The sequence below is a fragment of the Ovis aries genome, chromosome 8 (assembly GCF_016772045.2).
Source record: "Ovis aries strain OAR_USU_Benz2616 breed Rambouillet chromosome 8, ARS-UI_Ramb_v3.0, whole genome shotgun sequence".
NCBI lineage: Eukaryota > Metazoa > Chordata > Mammalia > Artiodactyla > Bovidae > Ovis > Ovis aries.
This window is the reverse complement of record NC_056061.1, coordinates 82706480-82725738: the sequence shown is the minus strand read 5'-3', so window position 1 is coordinate 82725738 and position 19259 is coordinate 82706480. Positions and strand designations below refer to the sequence as shown.

The 19259-nt window shown below is 46.7% G+C and overlaps 1 protein-coding gene and 1 long non-coding RNA gene across 3 annotated transcripts in view; both read right to left on the bottom strand.

Moving 5' to 3' along the window:
* Positions 1-3259, bottom strand: part of TMEM181 (transmembrane protein 181) — a 63783-nt gene extending 60524 nt beyond the window's left edge. For both annotated transcript variants that reach the window (XM_027972607.3, XM_060419301.1), the window contains exon 1: positions 3071-3259. In XM_027972607.3, coding sequence (XP_027828408.2) covers positions 3071-3201 — 131 coding nt within the window. In that variant the 5' untranslated portion in view covers positions 3202-3259. The remainder of the gene's footprint in view (positions 1-3070) is intronic.
* A 7585-nt stretch (positions 3260-10844) lies between these two features.
* LOC132660212 (uncharacterized) lies at positions 10845-19259 on the bottom strand. The gene is made up of 2 exons (XR_009601541.1): positions 18184-19259; positions 10845-11622 (listed from the first exon to the last, which is right to left on the bottom strand). It is a non-coding gene; the product is annotated as an uncharacterized LOC132660212 (long non-coding RNA).

The following is a 19259-nucleotide window of genomic DNA, read 5'->3' as shown; positions in this document are numbered from 1 at the left end:
CTACTGTTGTGAGTATTTGGCTGCCTTCCAGTTCAGGAGTATTACAAATTGTGCCGCTATGAACATTTTAGAGTATGTCCATTGACAGATATGCATGTCTACAGGGCACATACCTAAGAGGAGATGCTGGGCCAAAAGGTATGTGCATGTTCAATGTTAGTATATACCTCAAACTATTTTCCATGGTGATTGTACCAGTTTAGCGCCCATCTGTAGTGCAGGAAAATTCCATGTCCTTGTTAACACATGTCTGTTTTCATTGGTGCCGTTTGGTGGGGGTATAGGAGAGGTTCTGTGACTTTTGCTGTGGGCTTCAGTTATTCCTCCTCTTTTAGAGAGCTATAGAAAGCCAGCCAGTTCTCCCCATGACTATGAATGAGAAGCAATAGCCCAAAGGATTATTAGTGGCCAAGTACAGTCAATCGCTACCACATAAAAAAAGAAAGGACTTGGTAGACACCACTAAGCTGGTATCAACAAGTCAGTCCTTCACCTTATCGTTTAGGCTGGTGGCTTTGGTTTTTCTGGTATCTGTACTGGAAAGTATCTTTAGTGTTCGCTTCATAAAGCACTTGAGCCTCACAACATCCCTGCTTCATTTTTCTGATGTGAAAACTGATCACCAGTGAAACTCAAATGTTTCGCAAAGGCCAGGGGAATTAGCAAAGCATTAGGACTTCAGACACCCAGCTTCCTGTTTTTTTCACCCACATTATGCGGCGCCTCCTTTCCTAGTACAGCGGTCATGTCTCATTTTGCGAAAATGACTGTGAGTCCTTTGGTGACGTGGCTGCTCTTTTACAGTGATAGCAGATTACGTAGCTAAGATGCAAACAGCCATGCCACCTAACTGAAGGGCCAACCATCGTCTGAAAGCAGCATTAGCAAGCTCTCTCCTTTCCACACTCTGTTGTGGGGGGACCGTCATCTACACGAGGCAAATCCTGGTCCTCCAGGGAAAAATAGACTGGTGATTTTCAGTCATAAATCTCTAATGAGGAACCGAAGATGGTGAGAAGAACAGGAGCAAAAATTATAGTAGCAAGTTCATCTCCAGCTAGACAAAACACAGGAGCTGTAACTACCAGCTTCCCAACTTAGAAACTCAAGAGTATTTCACCTAGTTTTGTAAAGGTGCAACTCATAGATATAAGAATTCAATGGAGCAAGGGAAGTCAGTTCAATGCCCTAAACATCTCCTCACCAAAAAACAGCCTTTGTGATTCAGCCTAACCGACATACAAGATTATAAAGATTCTGCAGTAAACTTCTTCTCAGGCCAGAATTCAGTGTCTCCTTCCATCTAGAGTGAATTCATGGTCTTCAAGATCCAACTCAATCAATGAAGTTACTCTGGGAGCAAAGATTTAAATGCTTGTACGGGACAGGCAACCAAACTGCTCACATCACTTAAATCCTCCAATTGCATCACACTGGAATTCTAAAGAATCCCATATTTCCTCGTCTTGCCTTCAGTGTGCTATGACTGGGCCCTGAGTATCTCTCTGACCATTTTGCTCCAAACGTGTTGGTCTGTTCCTTGAACATATCACGTTATTATGGCTTCAGGGGCCTTGCACTTCCTCTTCCTCTTCTGGATTGTTGTCTCCTCCCCAGATTGTTCCTCCCCAGATTGTTGTCTAGCTGGTAGAACTCATTCTTCTCTTCTCAAACATCACCTTCTCAAAAGGCCTTCCTGGACCACCTTCTCTGAGCAGCACCCCATCACTCTGTCATGCCACCTGGCGTATTTTCTTCCTAGCACTCACTGAAGCCTGCGATCACTTGCCAATTACCTATAAGCCCCATGACATCAGGGACCCATATGGTCAGATCTCCTAGATTGTGAGGTTTATCTAAAAGCTATCCCATATGATCCTGAGATTACTTTTTTTTTAAATGGGCTTTTGTACTCAGTCATTTTATGACAAATATATTAGTCAGCAGTGTAGTGCCAATTAGCCCAGGGGGAAACCATTAGGCTTTTGAAAAAAACCTGATGATAAATGTGATACTTGTTCTCCAGAGTACCTGTGAATACATACATGTGACCTTCAGCCAGAGTGGACTGTACAAAAATGAGCACCGCTGCTTCAAAGATAGCTGAGCAGCATACCTGCCATCCTCAAGCACAGAGTCAGTGCACTGTCACTAGAAGGCTCACCTTAAACAAGATTTCTGGTTCAAGCTTCCCATTTTACAGATGAGAAAGCCTGAAGTGCAGAGTTGGCAATTAAGTTTCTCAGGGTCAGCGAGATAGGTTAATAACAAAATCACTCTAGGCTCCAGTCTCCAGACTCCTGAAGGGTCCTTTCATTTCGAGGGCAACATACCAGTTAAGTGCAGCCACCAGAAGTGGATAAAGGCAAAGCGCAGGGAGGAAGCTGCAGGTGCTCACAGCTCTCACGCTGGCTACAGGAGAGGGAGACGGAGAGGAACAAAGACGAGCCCAAACCCACCGCTCCCTGGGGTGCTGAGCACCGCTTCCCCCTGCATCTTCCCCTTGGTGCCGCCCAGCCCTGAGGCCCTCGGCCCCCAACCCTCCGCAGCAGCCAGGCCTCGGGGATTTCCACCAAAGCCCCTGGGGCCTGAGTTCCTCGGAGGAGAGGCCAAGGCCCTCCCTGCAGCCCTCGAGGGCGAGAGATGTCATCGCAGACCAGGTCTGGGCAAGGCCTGAGCGAAGGCCGCGGAGGGTGGAGGGGTGGGGGTGGGGATGGAGGGACAGGAAGGGCAGGGGAGAGGGAGGAACTCAGCGGGGACCAAAGCCCACTAGGTCCCTTTCTCAGGACTTGAGGGTCTCAGCTCAAGAACAGAAAAAAAAGCTGTCCACTTCAGCTCCCTGGAGTTGCCCTTGACCCCTAGCACGCGAACGCCGCAGCCCACCCCGCCGGCCTGCCGCCCCTTGCCAGCGCAGGGGGGAGGGGAGGGGGCGGAGAGGGCGGGTCCCCGCCTGGCCCCGGAGCTCAGCTCGTCCCCGGGACAGGGGTCAGCGGGGGCGGGGCTGCCCCACGGCCGGCCCCACGGCCGGCTCCGCCGCCTCCACCCCGCCTCGCGGCCCGCGCGCCCCTACCGGTAGTAGCGGTCATCTCGGAAAGGCGTGAGGTCCTCCTTGAGCTCCCGGTACGCCTCCTGGAGCCGCTTGCACAGGTGCTTGAGCTCGCTGCAGAGCGGGGGCTCGAAAGCAGGGTACTCGGCGTCCATGCCCGCGCCGCCCGCCCGCGCCCGGCGCCGCCGCCGTCCGCGCGAGCGCCGGCGTCCCCTCCTCCCCGCCGCTCCGCCCTTTGTATTGCTTCCTTCGCCCCCTCGCTCTTCCCAGCTCCGGGGACCGGGGGCGGGGGTGGCCAGCTGGGCGGGACCGAGGAGCAGGAGAAGCAGGTGGCGGAGGAGGTGGGGAGGGGGCGCGCAGCAAGGTGAGGCCCGGCGCGCTCAGGGCGCCAGCACTACGGCGCGGGGAGCCGGCCCAGGGAGGATGGGGATGGGGGTACCCGCCCCGCCGCCCCGCCCCGCCGAGGGGGCCCTAAGGAGCGGAGGGTGCCGCGCCCATCGGCCGCCGCCCAGGGAGGAGAGGGAGCGGACAGGGGTGGGGGTAGGGGAGTCCAACACAAGGTCATCTGCCGCCCAGGACGAAAATAGAAAGGGCCACCCCTGCTACTGCTCGGGTGGGGAAAGGGAATACGCAGGAGTTGAAAACTGAAATGAAACTGAGACTTGGGGACGGGACCCAGAGCCCCCCTTTCTGGAAGGTCAAAGGCTGGAGCCGGGTATCAGTTCAGCACCACGGACAGCTCCCGGAAAGACATTTTCCGCCCCGGCGCCCCCCCTCCCGCCCCCCCCCCCCCCCCGGTTCCACTTGACCTGATATAAAAACATTTTTTTTTTGGTAAAAACATTTTGAACGAAACCCATCACGGTTATGTTATAATAAATAGTTTTTAATGATGAAGAAACGCCACACGTTCTATAGCCACCAAAAACATAAAAAATCAAGTCTGTGCAAAGGCGTTTTTCTCATCCTCTGCAAAGCTTAACACTAGTGTGTAAAATAAAACTCACATATCAACACACCCTCCATGGGACTACTTATCTAAAGACAGTGTCATCTCCTTTTGTGAATTTTCCCATATAACAAGCGGAGAAACAGTTTTTCCAGATGATGTCAGTGTGCTTCCAGCTTAATTCAGGACAGGTTTCCAGGTGAGGTTAATTGTGCAAGCAGGGGAGAAGATCTTTTATAAATTTACATTTTGGGGCCCAACTCACTATTGACTCTAAATTATAGAATATGGTTCTCGGGAACCTAAATTTTTTCAAAGTTCTGGTAAGTCTAATGATCACTCACGTTTAGATATTCTCAGAGTTCCTGTATTTTCTGCTACTTTTAGCTGTGCTCTAATTTCACCCACTCTTCCTTGCTCTTTATTTTTATCATCCTGTTTTATTTCCTGCCTCCCCTTATATTTGGGAACAACTTGTCTGTCTGGTAGCCAAGCTGTCCCCTCAGGTCTTGCAAGTATTCCCATAACTTCTGAGCGTCCTGCACTGTACAGTTAGGTTTTAGCCCTAATTCAATAATGTGAGCGTGGTATCTAACCATCTCAAGAGGACAAAGAATGGAGCTCAGAACTAACTCGATACAGCAAAAATACAGTGCAGAAAGACACACGCTGTCTGTACTATGATAAAGATTAGGAGACCAGCATATGCCATATTTCAATTATTTTACGACTGGCTACAGAAAGCTTATCATTAAGGGAAATATTAATTAACCTCAGAGATACCCCCAGAAAACTTAAAATTTCTCCAGGACTCCTCCTCTGGTTTCTCCAGCCTACACTCCCCTCCACTTTGAACTACTGCAGACCCTAAAAGGACAATGCAAATCTTCTGGCTCCAGCACCCTGGGGGTAACTAATGTGCTACATTACCTCTTTTATCACAAAGAGCCGGAAATGCTAGAAAAAATGTCACGTGTACACAGGTGCTGGTATATATGTAACAATTCTGTATCACACACACTTGAGCCACACAATATACTATAATTACAACCAGCTGTGAACTGGCTGCCTTATGCCTTGTGCAGAGCTGTCATCTACGCCATCCCTTCACTGTCAGCCGGGGAATTCCCTCCCCTCTGTTCTTTGGATCCCACGCCTCTGTCTTTCTTGGTGGCAGCTGGAGGATCCAGTTCCAGGATGGTTCACTCACACTGCTGGTGATTTGATGCTGGGAACTCAGCTGAGCTGCTGGCCAACGGCCTCTCTCAGAAAGCCTTCTCCATGAAGCTGCTTGGGCTCCCTCACAGCACGGTGGTAGGTTCTCCGGAAGATAGCGTAAGCGGACAGGCCTTTTAAAAGCCAGTGCCTGGAAGTCTCAGGACAGCACTTTCTTTGTGGAGCAGTACAGACCCAGCCAGACAGCAGTGTTTCGTGGCTCTGGTCTCTTTGTTGTTGCTATGTAGCATGCCACTGTGTGTGTATATATTTATATATAGCACAATTTATCCATTCTGCTCTTGTCAGCTTTTGGTTATTCTGATTATGAACTTTCTTGTGTACTTTTGGGGAAAGGCATAAGCACTCATTTTACTAGGGTTTATACCTAGTGAAATCACTGGGTTATAGATTAGACATATATTTGGTTTTAGTAGATATAGTCAAACGGTTTTCCAAAGTGATTGTGACATTTTAATTCCCACCAACAATGTACAAGAATTCCAGTTGTTCCATATCCTTACTACTCTTGATTTCATCAAGATTTTTATTTATTTATTAGTAGTGTGGCATATGGAATCTTAGTTCCCCCATCAGGGATTGAACCCGTGACTCTGCACTGGAACTGCAGATTCTTAACCACTGGACCGCCAGGGGAGCCCCCTTGAGGTTTTCACTTGCAGCCATTCTAGTGGTTTGCAGGGACCCATCCTGAGTTTTGCCCCATCTTCACTCTCACTTCTAAAGAAAGTGACTCTGCTGTTAGTTCCCAAAATACTCGAAGAATTTATGGTGCAGACTGGGTTGTTTTTTAGCTTTCTTCACTATAGGCAAAGCATCTAGGCTTTGCATATCTGCTCATTTGCTTGAAAGTGAAGTGAAGTCACTCAGTCGTGTCCAACTCTTTGTGACACTGTGGACTGTAGCCCACCAGGCTCCTCCCTCCATGGGATTCTCCAGGCAAGAATACTGGAGTAGGTTGCCATTTCCTTCTCCAGGGAATCTTCCCAACCAGGGATCAAACCCAGCTCATTTGCTTAATGATTTGCAAAATTTTGTTATTATTATCTCCTCTCCCATTTGCCCTGCTCTTGAGGTGTATGAATTATTATATTTTCAAAATCCCTTTACTGTTGTTTCAGTGGAGTTTTGGGTTGGGGGTTGTGGGGTTTTAGCAAATTGACTATGCCAAAGCCTTTAACTGTGTGGATCACAATAAACTGTGGAAGATTCTGAGAGGGGTGGGAATACCAGACCACCTGACCTGCCTCTTGAGAAATCTGTATGCAGGTCAGGAAGCAACAGTTAGAACTGGACATGGAACAACAGACTGGTTCCAAAGAGGAAAAGGAGTACATCAAGGCTATATATTGTCACCCTGCTTATTTAACTTACATGCAGAGCACATCATGAGAAACGCTGGACTGGAAGAAACACAAGCTGGAATCAAGATTTCCAGGAGAAATAATAACCTCAGACGTGCAGATGACACCACCCTTATGGCAGAAAGTGAAGAGGAACTCAAAAGCCTCTTGACGAAAGTGAAAGAGGAGAGCGAAAAGTTGGCTTAAAGCTCAACATTCAGAAAACGAAGATCATGGCATCCGGTCCCATCCCTTCATGGGAAATAGATGGGGAAACAGTGGAAACAGTGTCAGACTTTATTTTTTGGGCTCCAAACTCACTGCAGATGGTGACTGCAGCCATGAAATTAAAAGACGCTTACTCCTTGGAAGAAAAGTTATGACCAACCTAGATAGCATAGTCAAAAGCAGAGACTTTATTTGCCAACTAAGGTCCGTCTAGTCAACGCTATGGTTTTTCCAGTGGTTATGTATGGGTGTGAGAGTTGGACTGTGAAGAAGGCTGAGCGCCAAAGGATTGATGCTTTTGAACTGTGGTGTTAGAGAAGACTCTTGAGAGTCCCTTGGACTGCAAGGAGATCCAACCAGTCCATTCTGAAGGAGATCAACCCTGGGATTTCTTTGGAAGGAATGATGCTAAAGCTGAAGCTCCAGTACTTTGGCCACCTCATGCGAAGAGTTGATTCATTGGAAAAGACTTTGATGTTGGGAGGGATTTGGGGCAGGAGGAGAAGGGGGTGACAGAGGATGAGATGGCTGGATTGCATCACAGACTCGATGGATGTGAATCTGAGTGAACTCCAGGAGTTGATGATGGACAGGGAGGCCTGGCGTGCTGTGGTTCATGGGGTCGCAAAGAGTCGGACACGACTGAATGACTGAACTGAACTGAACTGAATGAATGTTTAGTACCTTCATTTTAGCCATGTCTTACTAACAATGCTGGGGCTTCCCTGGTGGCTCAGGCAGTAAAGAATCTCCCTGTCAATGCAGGAGATGCAGGTTCAATCCCTGGGTTGGGAAGATGCCCTGCAGAAGGAAATGGCAACCCACTCCAATAGTCTTACCTGGAGAACTCCGTGGACAGAGGAGCCTGGTGGGCTACAGTCCATGGGGTTGCAAGAGCTGGACATGACTGAGTGACTCACACACACACCACTAACAATGTTAATGGGCTTGCCTGGTGGCTCAGACAGTAAAGAATCTGCCTGCAATGCAGGCAACCTGGGTTCGATCCTTGGGTTGCAAAGATCCCTTGAAGAAGGGAATGGCAACCAACTCCACTATTCTTACCTGGAGAATTCCATGGACAAAGGACCCTGGGGTGGGGGTGGGGGGGTTACAGTCCATGGGGTTGCAAAGAGACAGGACTGAGTAACACTAATAACAGTTATGTGTGTGCACAGTTCAAATAGGTACTTAATACATGTTTGTTGAACGTCCTCAATTTATGCCTTGTACACTTTCACTTGTCAAAAGGACCATTATCTTATTCTGATGCTCTTATGAAACTGCAAGAAGGCAAACATTCATTCAGTTGTGGCTAAGAGCACAGATACCACCAAGAGAGACGAGTGACACCACCACTTTTTAACAATGAGCTTGTGCTGAATACTCCCTAAGTTTTGGCGCCTTTGCAGTCATGAGTTAGTGGGTAGGATTATGTAGAGCACTCAATACCATGCCTGGCCCACAGTGAATGGGCATTAATGGGTTAACTACCTTGGATCATTTACGTATTTCCTCTCCCCCAAAGCACTGATATCCATGATTTCTCATTATAGAAACGTAAATAACATACAGAAGCTTAGGCAAGAGAAAGGAAATCATCCATCCATCCATCACTGATAATCACTGTAAACATTTTTTAAAACTTTTCTTATATGTATAATACTTTAAATTACTGTCCCAAACCCTTCAGTGATTGGGTGGGGTCTCTTCATATCATAGAGAAGTGGAAAGGCACTAACTAGTCTACAGAAAACTTTTCCTGTCAACATTAATAGCCAGCAGCTCACTGCTCGTGTGACAAAATCATCTTCTCTATGACCAAGACATTATCAGTTTTTCTTTGATCTCTGGGTTATTTAGAATGCACTTCAAATTTTAAAATATTTAGACAATTTTGTCTTTTCATTGATTTATACGTTAAGTGCATTGTGTTCCAAAAATATAGTCTGTTTGCTATAGATTATTTGAACTTTGTTGATGCTTGCTTTATGGTCTCCTGTATGATCAATTTTAACAAATGTTCCACTTTTGTCTTAAAAGACTTTGTGATGCTCTAGTTGTTGGGTGCCAAGTTTTACTTATATCCATGAAATTAGGCTTTTGAGCCTTAGACTTATCTATAATGAAAAGAACTATGTTGTATGCTCCCATCACAATGGTGGACTTGTCAATGAATCCCCGTAGTTCTATCAGTTTTGGCTTTCATGTAAGAAACGAATCGCCAGTCTATGTTCGATACAGGATGCTTGGGGCTGGTGTGCCAGGATGATCCAGAGAGATGATATGAGGTGGGAGGTGGGAGGAGGGGTTCAGGACTGGGAACTCATGTACACCTGTGGCTGATTCATGTCAATGTATGGCAAAACCAATACAGTATTGTAAAGCAAAATAAAGTAAAAATAAAAATTAAAAAAAAACTTTCATTATGGAAATTTTCACACACACTCAGAAACAGTCTACTGAATTCCCATGCTCACTCCCGGCCCACACATCCACCGTCTCGCCACCAGCTTCAGTTACCAGTGCCATCTGATTCCCCTACCGTTTTTGCTGTTGGGACGTATTAAAGCAAATTCCTGATATAACACTTAACTTTAATAGTTTTCTCTCATAAGGACTTAAAACAGACAAAGTATGTGGCACCTACAAGGGAAGAATTGCTCAACCTTAGTAAGCTGAATGTTCATGGCTTTCAGGATTTCCTTTGGGAAAGCTGACCCCTTCTCTAGTTCAGTCTTCTGTGGCAGAACAGAGTCAAGGCAGGTGTGTGAAGCAGCTGCAATGATGTCCTGTGTCTGGTAGATGCTCAGTAAGTGACTACTTACCCCCTGAAAGCTGTAGGAATGGTCTTGGGAAGTCAAGCATGCTCAACAGCTAACAATCCTCCAGGGCAGAATTCTTGGGAAAAGTCTTGATATTATCCTTGTTCTTCTGGTGTCAGGATGAGCACGTGGCACAGCTAAGCAGGGCTCCTGGCTGGATGGGGGAATGAGAGTAGTAGGGTGAAAGGGTTGACACCAAATGCTACCTTTAGGCACATCAAGGCTTCTGGCCAAGGTTTCCAGTTTACACTGGAATGTTGCTGAATGAGACACTGCTTAGGATGAGTGGTCTCTTAAATAAGCCCTGTTTATTACAGAAATTTTATACACACTGAGCACCCACACTGTCCCAGGTACTTTACAAGGCACTGGGCATGCTCGCGAAGTCCACTGTGTAAACAGGACATGAACTGTTAATTCATCCTAATCCATGTGTGAGGACAACATGACGTGTGTTCTGAAGGAACACAGCAAGAGACTTGATCTAGACTGGGACAAGGGAAGGCTGTGTTGCAGATGCGGTCTTGAAAGGGCTCTGCAGGATGAGCTGAGAGGTGATGCTGGGCTGACGAGGGAAGGCGTGTCAGGCAGTGGCACGCTTAGGCAAGGTCAGTGTAGTGAGAAGCTCGCGGAGAGGCACGGGGCTCTGGCATACAGAGCAGTGATTTATCATTATTTATCATTCAGCATAAAGAGGTGTGAGAGCTGAGGTCAGGAGCAGGTAAGGATGCTAATACCATGCTTACCTAGTGGAAAGGATGGTGACACACTATTCAGAGTATTTGAACCTCTCCAGCGGGCACTCTGGGATCCTCTTTATGCAGGCAGGGAAACAGATACAGAGCTGCCCCAAGGTATCCAGCTGGTGAACAACAGAGCCCAAGGGCTGGGTCTGTCACACCTGACTGCCATTAGAGGATTTTAAGTTGAGCAGTGATATAAAAACAGGGATTTTTATTTAAAAAAATCACCCTGGCTGCTTAGTAGAAAACGGTCCGGGAGAAGAGGGAGCAGGAAGGAGTCTGGGTTGGGGGGTCACGAGGGCGTGTACCAGGGTCAAGGCTGCAGAGGTGGAGTAGTGGGAGGAGAGATGGATAGGACCCGAAGGACAGGGGTGAGCCAGGCAGGCTCCTCTGCAGCACAACGGGGTCTGCTTCTGTTACCTAAAGGGGTGTGGGACTCAGCTTGCCATTTAAGAGCCAATAAACAGGCCAGGCTGGTGGAAAGGAAGTTTGTTTTATTTTAGATGCCAGCAACTGGTGGCAGGGGGAGGACATCTTTCCAAAGGCCAACTCCCCACCCAACTTCCCCACTACCACCACCCCGGCAACCAGTAGGGCAAGAGCTTTTATAGGCAGAAGTGGGGAGGGGGCTACATGCCGTAACAGCACAGTCAGCTCTGACAGTCATCTTCAAACTGGTCATTGGTGGTCTGACAGGTGTCATCTTGGTTGTTTTAGGTACAGTTAATCTTCATTTCCAGGGTCCATTTGTTCCCATTTCTCTGAGGCCAGTTCTTGGAATTGTGGCAGCTCATCTCCTGGGTGCAGTCTGATCATCATGGAGTTTTCTCCGCCTAGTGTTTTGTATCTGTGAGATAGCTCACAGGATATGGCTCAGAATAATATCTATAGCCCTTGAGAAAAAACTAAATATCCTTGACTAAGCTTAATGACTACATTATAATTTAGTCTCCTTTGTTTTCACATTTCTCACTTCTCTGAATAAACTTATTCTTTGACTAAAGCTTTCCAAAGACAAAAGGCAGGCAGAGCACGTGGTGTGGTGGGGACAAGGACCACGGGGTCCTGCCTTGTTTCACTTGCCCTGGGCCTTGAGTGGACAGGATGAGCTGACCTGCTGCCGCCGCTGTTAAGTCGCTTCAGTCATGTCTGACTCTGTGTGACCCCATAGACGGCAGCCCACCAGGCTCCCCTGTCCTTGGGATTCTCCAGGCAAGAACACTGAGTGGGTTGCCATTTCCTTCTCCAGTGCCTGAAAGTGAAAAGTGAAAGTGAAGTCGCTCAGTTGTGTCCAAGTCTTCGAGACCCCATGGACTGCAGCCTACCAGGCTCCTCTGTCCATGGGATTTTCCAGGAAAGAGTACTGGAGTGGGTTGCCATTGCCTTCTCCAGAGCTGACCTGGGAAAGGGATTTAGCAAAGCCTAGGGGATGTGACCAGCTGGGACCATACACTCTATGAGGCAGGGCTGGGACAATTTTATCCATCTTGGGATGACCTGTCTCAACAGGAATCTGGCATGGAGCAGGCACTTTGTTTATAGCTGCTGAATTCATAGAAAAAGTTTTACATATCTATGTCTTGAACCTCTTCACCTGAGTAACTTCAGGTGAAGCACTTAGCCCCCTTAGCTTCAACAATCCCAACACTGTAGTCAGATCTGAGGCCCGGCTTGCTCTGCATTCTGAAAAACAACGCATGCAAACATCAACGTGCTGGAGTCAGATCATGCTGGCTCTTAACAGCTGATGTTTCGATTTTTAGGAATCTTTTGAGCTGATTGTTTAACTCAGTCATTTTTAAACATTAAGCTGCTACTCATTGTTTATCTCTTTCTGACTTCATGTTCAGGGATGTGTTGGTTGCTTGAAATGGGCTCTGGTGGGAATATTTACATCATGAAAGTCAGCAAAAAGCCATAAATCAGGAGTTACCTTGGTTTTGTTTATTGTTTCCAGTCTAGGCTCTAGACTTAAGTCATGGAGACAATGTTAATAATGTGGTTTAACTTGAAAATTGTATCATGTCAGTTGCCACCACATTGTAAATAGCACAAAAATTTAATAAATTTTCTTCCAGTATTTGGAAACCATTATCCTATTTAGCACAGGAACTGCTCGTGTCATTACTCTCCAAGTAAAGTTCTGGCAATGCATGCAATGTACATCTTTGTTGTTTCACATCTGTCTCACTCGCAACCAACATTCATGTCAGAACTACACTAACTTGTCAGTTGCAATCATAGGTTGGCTACGGATATAAGCGTTTGGAGAAAATCAACAAATGCATTCTTTGAGACCCAAATGGCCATATGGAATTATAATAGAGTGCTGTATATTTTACTGTTTGTAATTGTGAGCTATCCATTCTTTGTATCATGGCAATTTACAATGCTTATGTGGGTGTATCATGCATTCAGGGTTTTGTTTGTTTCTAGAAAGCTAGTTGTTATTAATAGATATTTACCAGCAGGTCAGTGCACTCAACCCTGAGTGGAAAGTCTGGTTCTCTGAGAAAGGGAATCTCAGAGGAGATGACACCCAAGCATCAGAGGACCTGCGGGGGCAGAGGGGAAGATGACCATGTCTGTCCAGCAGCCGGACAAGGGCAGGCTGGTTGACTTAAGAAGGAGTGTGGATAAACCTGTCGACATTTTATACTTCCACCCCTTCTACATGGTGAGTCAGTCAGTAGAGAATTAGATGCTCCTTGAATTTTCGAGAACACACTGGCTTTCTATTTATGCGCTGCTGAGCTCTCTCAGAGTTGCTACGCCTCCCCCTGCCGCCTCCCCAGGGTGGTATTCCTATTTACAGGCGGGAGAGTTCGTAATCAGACATGTCAGAAGCAGGTGGCCAGGCAAGCAGCAGCCTAGCCCTGTTGTGGGTGAGCACCAGTTCCCTGAACTTGCCTTTTTCAGTGATAAGAATGTCCCAAGTCTGCCACAGAAAAGGCGAAAAAGCTTTGACAAACTCGCTGAGTGCTCCTGGGGGGCGAACTAAGGCAGTAAGATAAAACTGAGGTTTGTGACAAAACGTGGCTGTAACTGGATGACGATCTGCTGAGCATTTCCTAATTATCTTTCTCACATAACTTCCAGTGGCTCCTATGATGTTTATCCCTTACGACTGTTTCTGCACGTGCCCTTTCCATTTTTACAAGACTAAATTAGAAAACTGAGCGAGATGCGTGTTTTCTGGACAGCACTTCTTTCTGGACAGTATTTAAAATATAATTGAGAGAACTGTAAGGCTTTTTTTTTTTTAACTAGTGCCAGTTAATTTACTGTTCACTGAGGGTAGCTTGATTTCACTCTTATGATAAACTCTTATTTAAACTGAGAGGCTGAAGGGATAAACTGACAGTGGCCAGACCCTATACAGACACCCTGACCTGAAACCCACTGTTCAGTTCACTTCAGTTGCTCAGTCGTGTCTGACTCTTTGAGACCCCATGAACCGCAGCACGCCAGGCCTCCCTGTCCATCACCAACTCCCAGAGTTCACTCAGACTCACGTCCATCGAGTCCGTGATGCCATCCAGCCATCTCATCCTCTGTCGTCCCCTTCTCCTCCTGCCCCTAATCCCTCCCAGCATCAGAGTCTTTTCCAATGAGTCAACTCTTCGCACCAGGTGGCCAAAGTACTGGAGTTTCAGCTTTAGCATCATTCCTTCCAAAGAAATCCCAGGGCTGATTCCTTCAGAATGGACTGGTTGGATCTCCTTGCAGTCCAAGGGACTCTCAAGAGTCTTCTCCAACACCACAGTAGCCACTCCCAAAGGCCAGTGTGCTCAACATCAGCTTAGAGGGAGTCACACTGCCACCTCCAGCAACAATCTCCTTGACAAATGGCCCCGTATGGTCAGAAGGTGACTACCAACTGACTGTTCCCCTAGTTTCATCCCTGTTTCCAATTTAGGACGAACCAGAGAGAGCCAGTATGCATTCCTGACCAACCACCAGACCCCAGGTTTCTAATCAGTCACCTCCAGCTTCCCCGACAGAGAAGGCAATGGCACCCCACTCCAGTACTCTTGCCTGGAAAATCCCATGAATGGAGGAGCCTGGTAGGCTGCAGTCCATACAGTTGGACACGACTGAGCGGCTTCACTTTCACTTTTCTCTTTCATGCACTCGAGAAGGAAATGGCAACCCACTCCAATGTTCTTGCCTGGAGAATCCCAGGGACAGGGGAGCATGGTGGGCTGCTGTCTATGGGGTAGGACAGAGTCGGACACAACTGAAGCGACGCAGCAGCAGCAGCAGCTTCCCCGAAGCCTCCATCAGGACACGCCTGGGTCACGTCTTTTCTTCACTAAGAAGCCCCCTCCCCCTGACTCCTCTGAGTCTCTGCCAATCACACTGAATGGGAGCTGACTCCCCTGCTACATTGAGCGAGCTCTGAAGAACCAGGCTTTGCTTGTCACCACTGGTTGGTCTTTACTTCCATAAATGTAAGACAAAAACGAATTTCCAGATCATCTTGAGGCGGCCCTGACCCCTGCACTGTCTCCCTGGTATCAACGGGCACCACACAGTACCCCATTCAGCGGCCCTTTCAGGGCCATCAGCCCCTGGCCTCCTCTCGGGAGGTGCTCCCCAGGGGCGTGGGACCCTCCTGGGAGCACACAGTGAGGCCTGGACCCCTTCCATCGAGGCTGTCCCCAGGTGGCCACCAGCTGTCCCCCGGCCATTTGGGCAGTCCCTAGTAGGATGCCAGCCCTCAAGGGCTCCTAATGAAACTGAACAAAGTAGGGAAAACCACCAGACCATTCAGGTATGACCTAAATCAAATCCCTTATGATAATACAGTGGAAGTGAGAAATAGATTTCAGGGACTAGATCTGATAGATGAGTGCCTGATGAACTATGGACGGAGGTTCGTGACATTGTACAGGAGACAGGGATCAGGACCATCCCCATGGAAAAGAAATGCAAAAAAGCAAAATGGCTGTCTGAGGAGGCCTTACAAATAGCTGTGAAAAGAAGAGAAGCGAAGGGCAAAGGAGAAAAGGAAAGATACAAGCATCTGAATACAGAGTTCCAAAGAATAGCAGGAAGAGATAAGAAAGCCTTCGTCAGAGATCAATGCAAAGAAATAGAGGAAAACAACAGAATGGGAAAGACTAGAGATCTCTTCAAGAAAATTAGAGATACCAAGGGAACATTTCACGCAAAGACGGGCTCGATAAAGGACAGAAATGGTATGGACCTAACAGAAGCAGAAGATATTAAGAAGAGGTGGCAAGAATACACAGAAGAACTGTACAAAAGGATCTTCACGACCCGGATAATCATGATGGTGTGATCACTCATCTAGAGCCAGACATCCTGGAATGTGAAGTCAAGTGGGCCTTAGAAAGCATCACTATGAACAAAGCTAGTGGAGGTGATGGAATTCCAGTGGAGCTGTTTCAAATCCTGAAAGATGATGCAGTGAAAGTGCTGCACTCAATATGCCAGCAAATTTGGAAAACGCAGAAGTGGCCACAGAACTTGAAAAGGTCAGTTTTCATTCCAATCCCAAAGAAAGGCAATGCCAAAGAATGCTCAAACTACCACACAATTGCACTCATCTCACATGCTAGTAAAGTAATGCTCAAAATTCTCCAAGCCAGGCTTCAGCAATACATGAACTGTGAACTTCCTGATGTTCAAGCTGGTTTTAGAAAAGGCAGAGGAACCAGAGATCAAATTGCCAACATTTGCTGGATCATGGAAAAGCAAGAGAGTTCCAGAAAAACATCTATTTTTGCTTTATTGACTATGCCAAAGCCTTTGACTGTGTGGATCACAATAAACTGTGGAAAGTTCTGAAACAGATGGCAATACCAGACCACCTGACCTGCCTCTTGAGAAACCTGTATGCAGGTCAGGAAGCAACAGTTAGAACTAGACGTGGAACAACAGACTGTTTCCAAAGAGGAAAAGGAGTACATCAAGGCTGTATATTGTCACCCCGCTTATTTAACTTCTCTGCAGAGTACATCATGAGAAACGCTGGGCTGGAAGAAACACAAGCTGGAATCAAGATTGCCAGGAGAAATATCAGTAACCTCAGATATGCAGATGACACCACCCTTATGGCAGAAAGTGAAGAGGAACTAAAAGCCTCTTGATGAAAGTGAAAGAGGAGAGTGAAAAACTTGGCTTAAAGCTCAACATTCAGAAAACAAAGATCATGGCATCTGGTCCCATCCCTTCATGGGAAATAGATGGGAAACAGTGGAAACAGTGTCAGACTTTATTTTGGGGGGCTCCAAAATCACTGCAGATGGTGACTGCAGCCATGAAATTAAAAGACGCTTACTCCTTGGAAGAAAAGTTATGACCAACCTAGACAGCATATTCAAAAGCAGAGACATTACTTTGCTGACTAAGGTCCGTCTAGTCAAGGCTATGGTTTTTCCAGTGGTCATGTATGGATGTGAGAGTTGGACTGTGAAGAAAGCTGAGCATTGAAGAATTGATGCTTTTGAACTGTGGTGTTGGAGAAGACTCTTGAGAGTCCCTTGGACTGCAAGGAGATCCAACCAGTCCATTCTGAAGGAGATCAGCCTTGGGATTTCTTTGGAAGGAATGATGCTGAAGCTGAAACTCCAGTACTTTGGCCACCTCATGCAAAGAGTTGACTCACTGGAAAAGACTCTGATGCTGGGAGGGATTGGGGGCAGGAGGAGAAGGGGACGACAGAGGATGAGATGGCTGGAAGGCATCACTGACTCAATGGACCTGAATCTGAGTGACCTCTGGGAGTTGGTGATGGACAGGGAGACCTAGAGTGCTGCGATTCATGGGGTCACAAAGAGTCAGACACGACTAAGAGACTGAACTGAGCTGAACTGAGGGGACATTATCTGCTCTGACTTTCATGTCATCAAATATTCTTAGTACTGGCAATTGACATGACAAGAAGTCTTTTGCAAGCGCTCAGAAGAGATGTTTACTTTGGTAAATCATCTATCGAGCCAGCATTTCTGGATATGAACCCCCAACCCTTGGAGATCACATTCCTTAGGGTGTACTGGCTTGAACCCAGATGAACACTGGGCTGACCCTACGTGGTTCTCTTCTCTAAAGTGAGTGAAAGATAAGGTCTAGGGCCCCAGTGAAACTGGAGACAAAACTCTCCAAATATTAACTAGGAACAGATGATGAGCTAGGTCAGAATGAGTCTGACATTCTCAATCTCAATTATCTTAGGAAAGACTGTATTTGCGAGAGTTAAACTGCAAATTAAACAAGCTGAATATTTGCATCTCGGTAGGCTGTAAAGGGCAAGAGCTCATCTCTGTTTCCATCAGCTCTGCTTCTTCAGTAAGTACTCTGTAGAAACAAACCAGCACTCTACAACTGTGCAGCTCAGCAAACACACTCCACACTTGAGCAAGGGTCTCTCGCCTGCTTGAGCAGGAGCGAAGTAGATCTTTTATTCTATGAGAAGAGGGTGAAAGAAACTTGCCTTAGGTTTTCAGTAAAATTCACAGAAGCACAGAATTCTGAAGTCAGGAAGAACATGGAGCGCATCCAACCCAATTTCCCTACTTCTATTTATTCCTTGGGTCGTTGGTCTTACTAAGACACTCCCTTAAAATCCAAGGGCAAAAAAGTTTACTAAAAACTTCAGTATTTCTTCCCCTGTGTGGTCTACCATGCACAACACATTAGAGTATTGATTATTTCTAGAAAACCCTACAATAAAGGAAGTCTGTATTCCTTTCATCAGAGTTAAAAGTACTGGGGAAGTATGACCCATCCCTTGGGGAATACGGACTTAGTCTGGTCTCCTCATCTATATGTAGCTGTCACTCACCTGTGCCCGACTCTTTCTGACCCCATGGACTGCAGCACACCACGCTTCCCTGTCCTTCACCATCTCCCGGAGTTTGCTCAAACTCATGTCCACTGAGTTGCTGATGCCATCCAACCATCTCATCTTCTGTCATCCCCTTCTCCTGCCCTCAACATTTCCCAGAATCAGGGTCTTTTTCCAGTGAATCACCTCTTCGCATCAGGTGGCCAAAGTATCGGAGCTCCAGCTTCAGTATCAGTCCTTCCAATGAATATTCAGGGTTGATCTCCTTTAGGATTGACTGGTTCAATCTCTTTACAGTCCAAGGGACTCAAGAGTCTTCTCCAGCACCATGATTCTAAGCCATCAATTCTTCAGCCCTCAGCCTTCTTTATGGCTCAGCTCTCATACCCGTACATGACTACTGGAAAAACCATAGCTTTGACTACATGGACCGTTGTTGGCAAAGTGATGTCTCTGCTAATGTGCTGTCTAGGTTTGTCATAGCTTTTCTTCCAAGGAGCAAGTCTCTTTTAATTTCATGGCTGCAGTCACTGTCTGCAGTGATTTTGGAGCCCAAGAAAATAAAATCTGTTATTGTTTCTACTTTTTCCCCTTTTACATGCCATGAAGTGATGGGACCAGTCACTTTGTGCCATGAAGTTTTTTGAATGTTGAGTTTTAAACCAGCTTTTTTACTCTTCTTTTTCACATTCATCAAGAGGCTCTTTAGTTCCTCTTCGCTTTCTGCCATTAGTGTGGTGTCCTTTGCATATCTGAACTTGTTGATGCAATTCTGATGACAGAGTCTTAGGATAAGTTCCGTCATCTCCCAGCTTTCAGAACAGTGCTGCTGATCCCACACCACTGATCTAGAACCTGCTCACAGTTAATAGTCTTGTCACCACTCATTGAGAGTGCTCTGACCCAGCCTTTACCAAGAACTTTCCATGCAAGTCTGGTCTCAATTATAACTCTGTCATCCAGTGGTGCACATGGGCATTTGTTAAGGAGATAAATGCTTTATAAGTTTTAAATAAAATCTGAACTGTTTCCAAGAACACCACCTGGGTGTTAATGTCCAAACCCTGCTGATA